Source organism: Grampus griseus, assembly GCF_964374135.1.
Source record: "Grampus griseus genome assembly, chromosome: 19".
NCBI lineage: Eukaryota > Metazoa > Chordata > Mammalia > Artiodactyla > Delphinidae > Grampus > Grampus griseus.
The window spans coordinates 22,863,701-22,881,465 of record NC_139013.1 but is presented as its reverse complement, the minus strand read 5'-3'; the positions used below and the strand labels follow the sequence as shown (position 1 = coordinate 22,881,465).

At 36.7% G+C, this 17,765-nt stretch overlaps 1 protein-coding gene across 5 annotated transcripts in view; it reads right to left on the bottom strand.

Moving 5' to 3' along the window:
- PHKB (phosphorylase kinase regulatory subunit beta) overlaps positions 1-17,765 on the bottom strand; it is a 192,499-nt gene that overhangs the window by 99,671 nt on the left and 75,063 nt on the right. For all 5 annotated transcript variants that reach the window (XM_082676232.1, XM_082676233.1, XM_082676234.1 and 2 more), the window contains 5 exons: positions 16,527-16,622; positions 14,185-14,382; positions 11,502-11,559; positions 10,887-10,964; positions 1,703-1,861 (listed from right to left, as the gene is read on the bottom strand). In XM_082676232.1, the coding sequence (XP_082532358.1) occupies positions 1,703-1,861; positions 10,887-10,964; positions 11,502-11,559; positions 14,185-14,382; positions 16,527-16,622 (589 nt within the window). The remainder of the gene's footprint in view (positions 1-1,702; positions 1,862-10,886; positions 10,965-11,501; positions 11,560-14,184; positions 14,383-16,526; positions 16,623-17,765) is intronic.

The window sequence follows — 17,765 nt, the reverse complement described above, 5'->3', positions numbered from 1 at the left end:
AGTGCAGCAGGCAAAAGAGAAACTGTTTCTTTGAATGCTCTTTCGTATTCAAAATGGTCATAAAACAGAGATGAAGGCATGACCTGGATTATTTCTATTCACTCTGGTCTTAACGTAAGAAAATGCTATCTACACTCAAAATTTGTCTACATTCAATACATTTATTTTGGAGTAAGGAAGGTCCAATGTTTTGTTACTGACTGATATTGTTTTCAATCTTTGTTTTTTAAAGCTCAATCTGCTTATATAGAATATGGTCAATCCTGCATTCAACCCCAAGCTGTATATACAGCAAAAAGCAGGATGAAGAAGGTTTAGATCTCAAATCCCATATCCCAGGTACCAGTTTTCAGTCTCAGACTCACAGAAAAATTTCATCATGCTCATTTGTTTCCAAGTGTAGTATACAGAAACTTATGATTCTGATGTTAAAATTCTTGTCCTTAGATAGGTTAACCACTCCTCTGCCAAAATATGTTTTATTTAGCTGATTATCAACAAGGCTTCTTTGTATTCATGCTAATAAGATGGAAATAAAATTCTAACCAGAGATAACCTTACCAACTTGGCTTGATTCTAAGAAAACTACCTTATGTATGTTATTTTTTTCTTTTGGAAAATCTTAAAGCAAAACCTGCATAAATAATATCAACTCCTTATCAAAGAGCTGTCCCTTTAAAGAAAAAAATTTTCTACAGGTTCTTAAATTAGGATTAAGTATATATGGAGACACAGAAAATATAGTCAGGAAATGAGCAAACTGAAGACAGCATTAACTTAATTTTCTCTTCTTTGAATAGCTTCTGTCTGCTCTTATATATATCATTTGTGTAAAGCTTGAATTGGAAATCTGGACTTTGAAATATTCTTCCCTAATGGAATATAAAAAGGAACCAAAGATGATTATTCTTACAGCACAAACAAATTTAGCTTTTATGCAGTAATACTAAGAACAACAAAGACAATAACAGTATTTCACACAGTAAGCAGTTCTTTTAGTGCAGGTACAGTATTTACAGTCAGCTTGTTTCATAATCTGTTTGTCATAAAAGAATTCTGACTATTATGATAACCTTTTTGACGGAAATGCTAATAATATTAAAAAATTTAGCAAGGAATGGTATAGCAAGATGCATAATGCTTTTTTGCGTGCATTAAATTAACTTTCATTTCAATGTATCCAAAGATACTTCAGCTGAAGTTTTAGGAGAAGCTGAAAAACAATTCTTCAAAGAATTATGAATAGTGGCTCCATTATGCCTCCACCTCACTGAGTAAACTGCCAACATGTATTTACTGGAAAGAAGAAAACTTTGAGACACCTGATTCCTTATGGCAAGTGGTTTACTACAGGTATGACCAAGCATGATTGTTATACTAAATCACAACTGTATTCCATTTATAAAAGAGACTCAAAGTTTCCATAGCCTTCTGCTAGCACCCTATCTACTAAGCTGAATGCAGCCCAAAATGATCATAGTGGTACCCACACCTATTTGACTTTCTTCCCAGAAACATCCATCATCATTCAGTGCAATAGACATATTAATGTACTTTTCCATGCTAAGAAACTCCCCCAAGACCTCTTAACAGCATGAAACACCACCCAAATCCAAAAAGAATGTCAATGTCAACAAAGACATACTTATTTCTAAAGACTTGATAATAAGAAAAAAAACTGTTCCCAATCTTCTTCACTTACCCAGGAGTTTTGCAATGACATAAAGGGCTTGTCCCCAAAGAAACAGTTTTCCATCACGGCCACAGTTGCTAGGAAATCGCTTCTGACTACCAGGGTTTCTTTTTTCATATTCTACAAAATCACCTGGCACAAAGTAGTACTTTGGTATGACAGGATAACCTATGGAGTTTAAAAATAAATATTTAAAATATAACAAATCAGTATCCTCCTCAAATTTTCCCTTCAAAAACTACAATGATGACAAAGCAGAAAGAGAGAAAGTTGTCCAATAGGATAGGAAAATTTGACTCTTTTCAGAAATTCCCAGTGAAAAATGTGGGAAAATCTTCTTTACTTTAAAACTAATTTGACAGGGTATGTTATATGCTAGCCAACAATGTGTACATAATCTCTTTTAACAACATTTAACACCTTTAAATGAATCAATAAATATATAGTATGCAAATATGTAGAGCCATAGAAGAAGCTATTTTTAATAGAATTAGTCTGTGGAAGCTTTACAAATGAGATACTGTGTAATCTTAAATGAAGAATTATAACCCTGAGCGATTGCTTAGAGCAAAGAAATCCCCATTTTAAACATTAAGGCCATTATCTACTATTCAACATCACTGAGGAGAAAAAAAAAAAATCCATCTTCCCCCTGTGACCAACTCATTTAAAAATATTTCTTGGTAGAAACTAAAAATTATTTTAAGACTAGAATCTTTGTGGATGATGTAAAGGGAGAAAAACCAACATTCTAATACAGTGCTACAGAAGACTTTTTGTAATATCATCCCACACTGAACTTAATTTTTCTAATAATACTACACAGATTTCCCTAAAATTTGCTTCTTTCTTCACGCATCAATAAATAGTGATATTTGTGTCTAAAACCAGTGAAAAGGTCTATGATACACAGATAATAGTCTGAACATCACTCTTTCAACATAAAGAAGCCTAAAGTGTGATACACAGACTACCACCTCAATGCATCAATGATCTATCACTGAATACTAAAAGATCTGATTCAAGGGATTTTAAATATATTCATTACAACATTCATTACATTGTTTCTCACATTGGACAAGTGGTTATTTGGAGCATAAAGACAAAAAACTGGTTTTAAACATTAACATTTATTTGAAATTCAATGTTTATCCATAAACATTTTGCTACTTTAACATTACACAGACTTTAAAGGGTGAGCATACAGTATAAAGTATTTACTCTAAGATACTGTGGAAAACCCTAAAGAATATCATAAACTTCATGTGAGACAGGAATAGGGCCCACTGCTGTGATTGCCAGTTTGTGCATCATGTCTGTAAGACCACCCTCTTTTTTTTTTTTAATTAACACACCATAATTTTTAACTTTCAGATAAATAGGTCGTCAAAGCTGTTCACTCATGAGAATATTTTACTATTTTACTAATACTTCCAAACACCAAAGATATCTGGAACTTCTCCTCTGGAATTCTTTCAAGAATTAGTTTTCTAGTCATACGAAAAAACTCAGTTATGTTCCTTTATGGCCCTTGCTGGTGTTTAACTGAAACCAATATATTATTTATAAGTCTGGACCTTTTGACCATTTCTAAAATATTAAACCCATCCTCAAAGGATGACATTTTAGAACCATGGCAGACATTCAAATTAATGTGAAAAAAGCCCTGAAAACATCTCCAAAGAGGAGGTCAAAATATTCTTGGCAATGGTAGTACCCTTAGGCTAGGGCAGAGCCTCCCTAAGTGGCCCTCTGAAGGGGGCAGTACTCACCTGAACAAAACATTTCTGGTGACATGGATAAAAATTAGTCATTTTATATTATTGTCACATTACATCCAGTGAAGGAGTATTACAGTAGGTAATAGATGAAGAACCTCTGCCCACCTGGCAAACTACAGTGTAGTAACTATAGCCATGAACACTTAAAATTCATCTCCCTCTCTATCACCTTGCCTAATGAACTCCTTTCATAAAAATAAGTTTATTATAACAAATTAAGAGATTATTCTTTCTAATTTGTTTGCAGCCCCATTCATTTTTTCATTTCAATATAAATTGTTCTGTTTAGAAAGGAAGTATTTATACATTTCAAAGGAACATTAAGGGAATGCTGGTAGAAAGAATTTCTTGAAAAAGCATTCCTGGGGGTGCTTCAAGATGGCACAGGACTAAGACATGGAGATCACCTTCCTCCTCACAAATACATCAAAAATACATCTACATGTGGAACAACTCCTACAGAACACCTACTGAACGCTGGCAGAAGACCTCAGACTTCCACAAAGACAAGAAACTCCCCATGTACCTGGGTAGGGCAAAAGAAAAAAGCAAAAAGAGAGACAAAAGAATAGGGATGGAACCTGCACCTCAGGGAAGGAGCTGTGAAGGAGGAAGTTTCCACACACTAGGAAGCCCCTTCACTGGTGGAGACAGAGGTGGTGGGGGTGGGAAGCCACGGAGAAGAGTGCAACAACAGGGGTGCAGAGGGCAAAGCAGAGAGATTCCCGCACAGAGGATAGGTGCCGACCAGCACTAACCAACCTGAGAAGCTTGTGTGCTCACCCCCCTGGGGAGGGTGGGCGTTGGGAGCTGAGGCTCTGGCTTCAGAGGTCAGATACCAGAGAAAGGACTGGGGTTGGCTGTGTGAACACAGCCTGAGGGGGCTAGTGCATCACAGCTAGACGAGAAGGAGTATGGGAAAAAGTCTGGAACTGCCTAAGGGTGCGTGAGGAGAGAGAATTCAGAGCACCACCTAAACAAGCTTCAGAGACGGGTGCAAGCTGTGACTATCAGCGCAGACACCAGAGATGGGCATGAAAAGCTAACACCGCTACTGCTGCCACCAAGAAGCCTGTGTGCAAGCAGGTCACTATCCACACCTCCCCCCACCGGGAACCCGTGCAGCCTGCCACTGCCAGGATCCCATGATCCAGGGACAACATCCCCGGGTGAACACATGGCGCACCCCAGGCTGTTGCAACATCCTGCTGGCCTCTGCCGCCGCAGGCTCACCCCACATTCCGTACCCCTCCCTCTCCTCAGCCTAAGTGAACCAGAGCCCCCTAATCAGCTGCTACTTTAACCCCCTCCTGTCTGGGAGGAGAAAAGATGCCCTCAGGCAACGTACACGCAGAGGTGGGACCAAAACCAAAGCTGAACCCCAGGAGCTGTGCGAACAAAGAAGTAAAAGGGAAATTTCTCCCTACAGCTTCAGGAGCAGCGGATTAAATGTCCACAGTCAACTTGATGAACCCTGCATCTGTGCAATACCTGAACAGACAACGAATCATCCCAAAATTCAGGTGGTACACTTTGGGAGCAACTGTACAATTAGGGTTTGCTGTCTGCAACTGACTTGTTTCTGATTTTTATGTTTACCTCAGTATAGTTTTTAGTGCTTCATATCATGGGTGGATTTGTTTATTGGTTTGGTCGCTCTCTTCCTTTTTTTTTTTTTAATTACTGAAAAATATTTTTAAAATTTTATTTATTTATTTATTTTAATTTTCTTTCCTTTTTCTCGTGTTCTTCTGAGGCGTGTGGCTGACCGGATCTTGGTGCTCCGGCCTGGTGTCAGGCCTGAGCCTCTGAGGTGGGAGAACTGAGTTCAGGACATTGGACCACCAGAGACCGCCTGACCCCACGTAATATCAATCGGCAAGAGCTCTCCCAGAGGTCACCATCTCAAATGCTAAGACCCAGCTCAACTAACAGCCAGCAAGCTCCAGTGCTGGACACCCCATGCCAAACTAGCAAGACAGGAACACAACACCACCCACTAGCAGAGAGGCTGCCTAAAACCATACTAAGTTCACAGACACCCCAAAACACACCACCGAATGTGGCCCTGCCCACCAGAAACACAAGATCCAGCCCCACCCACCAGAACACAAGAACCAGTCCCCTTCACCAGGAAGCCTACACAAGCCCCTGAACCAACCTTACCCACTGGGGGCAGACACCAAAAACAAAGGGAACTAAAAACCGGCAGCCTGCAAAAAGCAGACCCCAAACACAGTAAGTTAAACAAAATAAGAAGACAGAGAAATATGCAGCAGATAAAGGAGCAAGGCAAAAAAACACCAGACCAAACAAATGAAGAGGAAATAGGCATTCTACCTGAAAAAGATTTCAGAGTAATGATAGTAAAGATGATCCAAAATCTTGGAAATAGAATGGAGAAAATACAAGAAACGTTTAACAAGGACCTACAAGAACTAAAGAGCAAATAAACAATGATGAACAGCACAATAAATTAAATTAAAAATTCTCTAGAAGGAATCCATAGCAGAAAAACTGAGGCAGAAGAACAGATAAGAGACCTGGGAAGATAAAACAGTGGAAATAACTACTGCAGAGCAGAATAAAGAAAAAGCAATGAAAAGAATTGAGGACAGTCTGAGAGACCTCTGGGACAACATTAAATACACCAACATTCAAATTATAAGGGTCCCAGAAAAAGAAGAGAAAAAGAAAGGGACTGAGAAAATATTTGAAGAGATTATAGTTGAAAACTTCCCTGATATGGGAAAGGAAATAGTCAATCAAGTACAGGAAGCACAGAGAGTCCCATACAGAATAAATCCAAGGAGAAACACGCCAAAACATATTAATCAAACTATCAAAAATTAACTACAAAGAAAAAATATTAAAAGCAGCAAGGGAAAAGCAACAAATAACACACAAGGGACTCCCTATAAGGTTAACAGCTGATCTTTCAGCAGAAACTCTGCAAGCCAGAAGGGACTGGCAGGACATATTTAAAGTGATGAAAGGGAAAAACCTACAACCAAGATTATTCTACCCAACAAGGATGTCATTCAGATTCGATGGAGAAATTAAAACCTTCACACACAAGCAAAAGCTAAGAGAATTCAGCACCACCTAACCAGCTTTACAACAAAGGCTAAAGGAACTTCTCTAGGCAGGAAACACAAGAGAAGGAAAATACCTACAGTAACAAACCCCAAACAATTAAGAAAATGGGAATAGGAACATACATATCGATAATTACCTTAAATGTAAATGGATTAAATGCTCCAACCAAAAGACACAGACTGCCTGAAAGGATACAAAAACAAGACCCGTATATATGCTTCTAAAAGAGACCCACTTCAGACCTAGGGACACATACAGACTGAAAGTGAGGGGATGGAAAAAGATATTCCATGCAAATGGAAACCAAAAGAAAGCTGGAGTAGCAATTCTCATATCAGACAAAATAGACTTTAAAATAAAGAATGTTGCAAGAGACAAAGAAGGACACTACATAATAATCAAGGGATCAATCCAAGAAGATATAACAATTGTAAATATTTACGCACCCAACACAGGAGCACCTCAATACATAAGGCAAATGCTAACAGCCGTAAAAGGGGAAATAGACAAGAACACAATCATTGTAGGGGACTTTAACACCCCACTTTCACCAATGGACAGATCATTCAAAATGCAAATAAATAAGGAAAAACAAGCTTTAAATGATACATTAAGCAAGATGGACTTAATTGATATTTATAGGACATTCCATCCAAAAACAACAGAAAACACTTTCTTCTCAAGTGCTCATGGAACATTCTCCAGGATAGATCATATCTTGGGTCACAAATCAAGCCTTGGTAAATGTTAAAAAATTGAAATCATATCAGCAATCTTTTCCGACCACAACATTATGAGACTAGATATCAATTAAAGGAAAAAATTTGTAAAAAAAAAAATAACACATGGAGACTAAACAATACACTACTAAATAACCAAGAGATCACTGAAGAAATCAAAGAGGAAATCAAAAAATACCTATAAACAAATGACAATTAAAACACTATGACCCAAAACACACGGGAAGCAGCAAAAGCAATTCTAAGAGGGAAGTTTATAGAAATACAATCCTACCTCAAGAAACAAGAAACATCTCAAATAAGCAACCTAAGCTTACACCAAAGAAATTAGAGAAAGAAGAACCAAAAACCCCAAAGTTAGCAAAAAGAAAGAAATCATAAAGATCAGATCAGAAATAAATGCAAAACAAATGAAGGAACGATAGCAAAGCTCAATAAAACTAAAAGCTGGTTCTTTGAGACGATAAACAAAATTGATAAACCATTAGCTAGACTCATCAAGAAAAAAAGGGAGAAGACTCAAATCAACAGAATTAGAAATGAAAAAGGAGAAGTAACATCAGACACTGCAGAATAACAAAGGATCATGAGAGATAACTATAACAAACTATATGCCAATAAAATGGACAACTTGGAAGAAATGGACAAACTCTTAGAAAAGCACAACCTTCCAAGGCTGAACCAGGAAGAAACAGAAAATATAAACAGACCAATCACAATCACTGAAAGTGAGACTGTGATTAAAAATATTCCAACAAACAAAAGCCCAGGACCAGATGGCTTCACAGGCGAATTCTATCAAATATTTAGAAAAGAGCTAACACCTTTCCTTCTCAAACTCTTCCAAAATATAGCAGAGGGAGGGTACTCTGAAATTCATTCTACAAGGCCACCATCACCCTGATACCAAAGCGAGACAAAGCTGTCACAAAAAAAGAAAACTACAGGCCAATATCACTGATGAACATAGATGCAAAAATCCTCAACAAAATACTAGCAAACAGAATCCAACAGCACATTAAAAGGATCATACACCATGATCAAGTGGGGTTTATTCCAGGAATGCAAGAATTCTTCAATATACGCAAATCTATCAATGTGATAAACCATATTAACAAATTGAAGGAGAAAAACCATATGATCATCTCAATAGATGCAGAAACAGCTTTCAACAAAATTCAACACCCATTTACGAGAAAAACCCTCCAGAAAGTGGGCACAGAGGGAACCTACCTCAACATAATAAAGGCCATATATGACAAACATACAGCCTGCATCGTTCTCAGTGGTGAAAAACTGAAACCATTGCCTCTAAGATCAGGAACAAGACAAGGTTGCCCACTCTCACCACTATTATTCAAAATAGTTTTTAAAGTTTTAGCCACAGCAAAACTTCCAGAGAAGAAAAAGAAATAAAAGGAATCCAAATCAGAAAAGAAGAAGTAAAGCTGTCACTGTTTGCAGATGACATGATACTATACATAGAGAATCTAAAGATGCTACCAGAAAACTACTAGAGCTAATCAATGAATTTGGTAAAGTAGCAGGATACAAAATTAATGCACAGAAATCTCTGGCATGCCTATACAATAGTGATGAAAAATCTGAAAGAGAAAGTAAGGAAACATTCCCATTTACCGTCACAACTAAAAGAATAAAATACCTAGGTATAAACTTATTGAAGGAGGCAAAACACCTGTATGCAGAAAACTAGAAGACACTGATGAAAGAAATTAAAGATGATACAAATAGATGGAGAGATATACCATGTTCTTGGATTGGAAGAATCAACACTGTGAAAATGACTATACTACCCAAAGCAATCTACAGATTCAATGCAATCCCTATCAAACTACCAATGGCATTTTTCACAGAACTAGAACATAAAATTTCACAATTTGTATGGAAACACAAAAGACCCCAAATAGCCATAGCAATCTTGAGAAAGAAAAACAGAGCTGGAGGAATCAGGCTGCCTGACTTCAGACTACTACAAAGCTACAGTAATCAAGACAGCATGGTAATGGCACAAAAACGGAAATATAGATCAATGGAACAGAAAAGAAAGCCCAGAGATAAACCCACGCACATATGGTCACCTTATCTTTGATAAAGGAGGCAAGAATATACAATGGAGAAAAGACAGCCTCTTCAATGAGTGGTGCCGGGAAAACTGGACAGCTACATGTAAAAGAATGAAATTAGAACACTCCCTAATACCATACACAAAAATAAGCTCAAAATGGATCAAAGACCTAAATGTAAGGCAGACACTTAGAGGAAAACTCTTAGAGGAAAACATAGGAAGAACACTCTTTGACATAAATCACAGCAAGATGCCTTTTAACCCACCTCCTAGAAAAATGGAAATAAAAACAAAAATGAACAAATGGGACCTAGTGAAACTTAAAATCTTTGGCACAGCAAAGGAAACCATAAACAAGACGAAAAGAGAACCCTCAGAATGGGAGAAAATATTTGCAAACTAAGAAACTGACAAAGGATTAATATCCAAAATATACAAGCAGCTCATGCAGCTTACTATCAAAAAACAAACAACCCAAATTAAAAATGGGCAGAAGACCTAAATAGACATTTCTCCAAAGAAGATATACAGATTGCCAACAAACACATGAAAGAATGCTCAGCATCAGTAGTCATTAGAGAAATGCAAATCAAAACTACAATGAGTTATGACCTCACACCAGTGAGAATGGCCATTGTCAAAAAATCTACAAATAATAAATGCTGGAGAGGGTGTGGAGAAAAGGGAATCTTCTTGCACTGTTGGTGGGAATATAAATTGATACAGCCACTATGGAAAACAGTATGGAGGTTCCTTAAAAAATCTAAAAATAGAACTACCCTATGACCCAGCAATCCCACTACTGGCATATACCCTGAGAAAACTATAGTTCAAAAAGAATCATGTACCACAGTTTTCACTGAAGCACTGTTTACAATAGCCAGGACATGGAAGCAACCTAAGTGTCCATCGACAGGTGAATGGATAAAGAAGATGTGGCACATAGGTACAGTGGACTATTACTCAGCCATAAAAAGAAATGAAATTGAGTTATTTGTAGTGAGGTGGAAGGACCAAGAGTCTGTCATACAGAGTGAAGTAAGTGAGAAAAAGAAAAACAAATACGGTATGCTAACACCGTATATGGAGTGTAAAAAAGAAAAAAAAGGTTCTTATCAACCTAAGGGCAGGACAGGAATAAAGATGCAGATGTAGAGAATGGACTTGAGGACATGGGGACGGGGAAGGGTAGGATGGGACGAAGTGAGAGACTTGCATTTACATATATACACTACCAAATGTAAAATAGATAGCTAGTGGGAAGCAGCCGCATAGCACAGGGAGATCAGCTCTGTGCTTTGTGACCACCTAGAGGGGTGGGATAGTGAGGGTGGGAGGGAGACGTAAGAGGGAGGGTATATGGGGATATATGTATACGTATAGCTGATTCAGTTTCTTATATAGCAGAAACTAACACAATTTTGTAAAGCAATTACATTCCAATAAAGATTTAAAAAAAAAAAAAAGGAAAAGCATTCCAACTACACCTTCTGTTGTCTGATGAAGTACTGGAGTCAGAAGATCCTGATATTCTTTTACTTGCTTGGGATTGCCTCTAAAAACACCTAAAATGTAAAATATAAAATCCAATAGCATTTGAGCTCAATAAACACAACAGAAATTTTACCTTAGAAAAAAATTTACCCAATTGTAATTATTCTGGTATTTTTCTATGTAAATAATAAACATAAAATGGAAAAGGTTATGCAAATAAATGCATATGATAGTTTTCCAGGAAATTGATTTGAGAAATGTTAGCAATTAGAATTGAAAACTGACTTTTAATTGAAATTTCTCTATGCTTAAGTATAAATAATACAGACATTCACAATGTCACAAATTACAGTATTCATAAAAATTCTTCTTTGTAAATATGAAAATATATTTGTATCATTTTAAAAATACTTCAAAGTATTTTTAAAATTCTTTAAATGATGTAACATTAAGTCAGAAAGCAGAAAAGTAGCACATAAAAATGCAGAGTAGTTAACATCAATTAGTGCAGTCTATTTTGCTAGCTGAAAGGAGTCATATTTTATTTCTTTTCTTCTTTAAACTAGTTATATCCTACAGTTTAAATTTCAGGAGAAAAGTTCACTCACCATCAATCATCATGTAAAGGAAAAATATAGGAAATTCGCATTCAATGCCATCAAATAGCTAAAACAGAAAATAAAATATATAAAAAGTTCATCAACAATAATTTAGAACTGTATGTTAATTATATTAATTAGAACACTTACATCATTAGAATATACATACATAAAAATTTATTTATTGTAATAACAAAAGTGGACTGATTTTTTTTTTTTTTTTTTTGCGGTACGCAGGCCTCTCACTGTCATGGCCTCTCCCGCTGCGGAGCACAGGCTCCGTACACGCAGGCCCAGCAGCCATGGCTCATGGGCCTAGCCGCTCCGAGGCATGTGGGATCCTCCCAGACCAGGGCATGAACCCGTGTCCCCTGCATCGGCAGGCGGACTCTCAACCACTGAGCCACCAGGGAAGCCCTCATCATTCTTATTATTCAAAAGCTCATTCATTTAATCCATCACAGAGTAGTCATTCATTCAATAAATATTTCCTAAGTATTTAGTAATGCCTGGCATCAGCTAGACAGAGGGCTATGAAGACAAAAAGATAGAGAACCTGCTGTAGTGGGGAGACAGGCATGTAAATAAACAATTGCAGTATGTTACAAAATGTCTATACATTGTATATATATCAAGAACCAAGGGCATGAAGCATCTGAGCCTGCCCAGGGCGTCTGGAAAGGGTTTATAGGAAAGGAGATGCTTCAACTAATGCTTGATGGATTTCTCTGGAGAGATAAGCTAAGGGAACTCCATACAGAGAAGACAACAGCACAAACTAGAAATGCATTAATGAACAAAGTACGTTAAAGAAACTCACAGCAATTCAGTATTCCTGGAACAAGCAAGGAAGAAGCAGTGAAAGCTGAAGTCTAACAGGTGGGTCAGGACAGCCAGATCAGGGAGGGCCTGAGAAGTCAGGCTGACAGACAAAAACTTTGATCTGAAAGTGACAGGGTACCACTGAAGAGGATCAAATTTACTTGCTAGATGAACAGCTGGCAGTACTGAAGAGGGTTTTAGGATAAGAAATAAGGAGACCAACTGGAAGGCTGCTGGGAACAATCCAAAGAGAAAGGATGTTAACCTAAATCAATGTTTCTCAACTTCAGCACTATTGACATTTTGGGCCAAATAGTTCTTTGTTGTGGGGGTTGTCCTGTGCACTGTGGGACAGTTAGTAGCATCCCTGGATTCTACCTTCCAGATGCCAGTAGCACCCACCAAGGTGTAACAACAAAAAATTTCTTCAAATATTGTCAAATGTCCCCTGGGGAGCAAAATCATTCCCGGCTGTGGATCACTCGCCTAAACGAAGAAGTTAGTAGAGATGAAGGGACAGTTTTTAAGATTTAAAGGTAGTTAAATTTGCCAGACTTGGTGAGTGACAAAGAAGGCTGAGTGAGAGGGAAGAGCCTAGGATGAATCTCAGGTTTGGGGCTTGGACAGAAGGGTGGAAGGTGATCATAGGCAGACTGCAGCGCATTCTAGTGAGGATGTCCAAAAGGCAGCTGGATACGTGGTAGGGCACTCAGGGGTGGAAGTATGAGTTAGGGATAGAGATGTGGGATTAACAGTGATTGCTAGAGCTATGACTGCATGAATAGCATGAAAGAGAATAGGACTGAAGATGGATTCCAGGAGACAAGCAAAGGATAAAGGGAGGCAGAAGAAGAGGAACCTGCAAAGAAGACTAAGAAAGATAGTGAGAGAACTAAGCAGAGACTTAGGAAGAGATTGAAGTCACAGAAAATGGAGGAGAACCTCCTGAGAGAGGACTTACTTAAGACACTCAAATGCCAATGAGTGGTCCAGTGAAATAAAGTTAGAAAGGCATCCACAATGATCCAGTGACATAAACTGACTGAAGCCAATACAGCTACTGGGAAGTGTTGGGGACAGGAGCCAGATTATAAGGTAAAGGAGTAAGTAGGAGGCAAACAAGGAGGCACAACTAGAACACACCATGCTCTTCAGAAGTGTGACAACAAAGAGAGAGGCAAGGGGAGGCAGATAGGGAGGGGTTTGGGGGTTTTTAAAGATAATTTTCAACCTATCCCATTAAAGCAAAGTCTTCAGCAATGTGGATGGATGCTTACTTTTTTGGGGGGTGTTACAGTTTTTTGGGCAGCTTAGAAACAGCTAGAATAAACCTAGATATAGGATATGTATGTATATTTGAAATGTAAAATCTTTAAAACCAAATATTTAGAGGAGTATATTTCAGAGGGAAGTGTCTAAGTGAAACAGAAAAAAGAACATTTGCTTAAAGATTGAAAATTCAATCACAAATAGATATTTTCTATTATATTAGACAAATGGTATATAGTAGGCAGGCAAAATACTGAAAGTTCAATAGAAAAATTACTCACCCAATGACTCAACATGGCCCGATGTGAGCAAATAGGCCTCAACAGCTAACACTTACCGAGTGCTTACTATGTGCCAAGCACTGTTCTAAGCACTTTTATATATATTAACTGATTTAATTCTCAAAAAAACCTCACTAATAGTAGGTACTAACATTATTTTATCAATGAAGAATATTAAACACAGAGAGCTTAATTAACTTGCCCAAGGTCTCACAGCTAATAAGTGGCAGAGCCAGAATTCAAACCCAAGAAGTCTGCCTCCTGAATCAGTACTTTTGAACATTCTATTATGCTATCTGACATGGGATATTTTTTGATACCTTAATTTCAGCTGGTCTGTAGTAGCGTCTTTTAGGATCTTCCAATGATGTTCTATACCCATCTCTCAAGAAACGCTTAAATCCATATTTTCCTTTTAATTTTCTAACCACTTTATCAAGTGTCTGGTTAAACAGAACTTCATCATCCAAGGCAAATGCAGGATAACTGATGCAGGGGAGCAGGGCAGCATCTGTGTTCTGGGGGCAATAAGAAAAAGAAGGGAAAGTAAGTGTCTGTAATCATATGATCAACACAGCCCAAAGAGAATCACAGAGATGCAAAGCCACTAAGGTTATTTAACTGACAGTGAGACTGCTGTGCTCCAAGGGACAGACAGATGTTTATATGGCATGGTTTAGTGAACCTTACAGAGGAGATAAAACTTCATTCAATGATAAGGAGTATTTTCAAGGTTCAACACTGGACTCAAACTTTAGTACGTTATTTCAGTCATTGTGTAAAAATTTAACACCACTAATTAGTCATCACAACTAGTCTGTCATAACAATTTGTTTATAATAGTGAAAACCAGAAAACAACCTAAAGGTCCAACAATTAGCTGAGTAAATCAGCAGCCATTAAAATTTATATTATAGAAATGTTTACTAATATGGAAACATGTCCATTCAAAGAAACAGGTTATCAAGCATTATCAACAATATTCCTCCAGTTTCGTAAAATAAAAATATTATATGTGTACATAAAAATACATGGAAACATACAAACCCAAATGATGTCACCCTAAGATTATAACTGAATGGTGGAATAATGAGTGGATATATTTTTATTATTTGCTTATTTGTGGATTCTGTTTGTCTTTTATCATAATCTTGTATTACTTCTATAAAATAGTTATTTTAAAATAATTAAATTGTTCCATTTTGGGTGTTTTCTAAGAATAGAGCCACAAATAACCCCTCAAAAAATCTGCAATCAGGTATTACATAGTCATTTAAGAGATTATCAGACAAAAGAAAAGGGTGAATCAAATGAGAGAAAAGAAATAAGGAAAGCAGTTTTATTCAAAAGAAATTTAAATTATGAAAAATATTCTTCTACATTTCTAATACAGTAAGTCCCCTACATATGAACAAATTCTGTTCTGTGAGCACGTTTGTAAGTCCAATTTGTTTGTAAGTCCAACAAAGTTAGCCTAGGTACCTAACTAACACAATCTGCTATATAGTACTGTACTGTAATAGGTTGATAATACTTTTCACACAAATAATACATAAAAAACAAACGAACATGAAAAATAAAGAAAACATTTTTAATCTTACAGTATAGTACCTTGAAAAGTACAATAGTACAGTACAACAGCTGGCATACAGGGGCTGGCATCGAGTGAACAAGAAGAGTTACTGACTAGAGGAGGGAGAGGAGGTGGGAGATGGTAGAGCTAACGGATCCTCAGCAATAAGAGACCGAGGGCAAGCTGCAATTGCACTCACAGGTTCTGGTTCTTTGCTGGATTAAATTCTATCTACCCTCTTGAAAAAACGGTCCAGTGATATCTGGGTAGTAGCTCTTTTTTTCTTGTCATAGATGACACGGTAGCAAGGGACTGCATTCTGAAAGACTGCTGCAACCTTCATGAACCATTCTACATTCGGGTCCTGTGCCTCAAAAACTAACAGTGCCTCCTCAAACAAAGAAAATCCCCTTGCCATTTCCTGTGTCGTGAATCTCTTCGGTTCTTCAGTTACTTATTCTTCCTCTTGTCACTCCACTCTCTCAATTATTTTCACTTTTGTTTCCATCATTATCGCTTGGCACTTTTTAGCAGTACCAACTACATCACTGCTGCTTTTAAGCTTGCTTCCAGACACCCTGGGCTTGAAATAAAGACACTGTACTACTGTACTCTATACAGTACTGTACAGTAAAGTACACAGAAGCACAACCACTTGTTGAGGATGCACGCACGTGACAATGTACGCCAGACACATGAACTAAATTATGTGATTGGACCTGGGAACGCACATTCACATCTTTAAAAGTTCACAACTTGAAAGTTCGTGTGTAGGGTACTTACTGTATATAATATTGCATGACCAAAAAAAATTAATTTTGGCATAATGTTGCTACTCCCCCAAAGAGAAAAAAATATATCTAGTTCTGTACTGCTCTATGAAAACTCAAAGGACAAAGCAGCTTTCTCCACAGCTCTGTTCACTTCCTAAACATTGACCTCCCCAGGCCAGAGGAGTAAGCGGCAACATTCTCTCTTATCTCTTCTGCCAACTTTTAACACTTTAGAGTACTTTCTTGGAAAAAGAAACAAAACTATGTAACAATCATAAATAACAGTTCATATTAATTTATTATAAAAATATCTCACATGAGATCTTGATTCTCTGGGTAACAGTGAGCACAAAGTTTGCCGGTTGCGATTGTGGGCATCGAGATCCACAAATATAACTGACCAAGAACAGCCCTGGAATGAGAGAGAAAGAAAAATTTCCTAGATTAACATAAAAGAACTTGTAGAACATTGGGCAATTTGACTGAAATAAATTTCACATTATAAATCAATGTTACCTCAATTTACAAAAATAATAAAATTTTAAAAAAAGACAAGCAAAAAAATTTCACAAAAATATTAACATTGGTTGCATTTGAGAGTGGCATTACAGAAGATTTTAATTTTTTAAATACTTTCAGTATTTCTCAAATTTCTTGCAATAAACATATTAATTTTATAATCATAAAAAATAAATGTTATTTTTCCATTTTTCCAATTTCTCCTTAGTTTTCTTAAAAATCAAAATATATAGATTACAAGATAACTAATAAAGGATATTTTAATAAAAGTAAAAAATCATTTAGCTAATACTTCTGACAAAGAAATAAGAACTAATTTGGATTCACAAAATCTGAATTGTACAGTCCTAATAAAGAACGATCAAACTAAATGAATTTAGATATCTAGAATTACAGATATAAAAACTACTTGATTAAAATATGAAGACAGGAGAATCTCAAATAATAGTACTGTACATAATACTTGCTAATATTCATTATGTGTCAGGCACTGTGTTTTATGCTTCACATGGATTATCTCATTTAATCCCCTTATGTAGATATTATTATACCCATTTTACAGAAAACGATGCTAAATCTTAGTATAACAGAGGCAAGGGTTCAAAATCAAGTCTGACACAGAAGACCACACCTTGAACACTATATTATGCAATTTCCCACACTAAAAATTATCTTTCAAGTAAGAATCAAAAACTTGAATTAAAAAAAAGTGTTAACAAAAAATGATAATTGGTCTGCTAACCAAGTTAAAAAATTTATCAATACTATTTAGCCATTAGTGCTTTCCATTTTCAATAGCATAGTTTTTAAATAAACATGGTTTTGTTCTTTTATTGGGGAGATAGATATTTTGAAAACACAAAGAATGAAATTGGAATACGACTACTTCCATTATAAGAGAATACTCAGAAAAATACATGGGGAAAGGAAGAACACCATCACAAATTTTATGTTGCTTCATTACCTTCTAAATCTCATACCAATTCTCACCAACTTCAAAGATGCATTTGCCCTGAAGATAAAATACATTGACTGA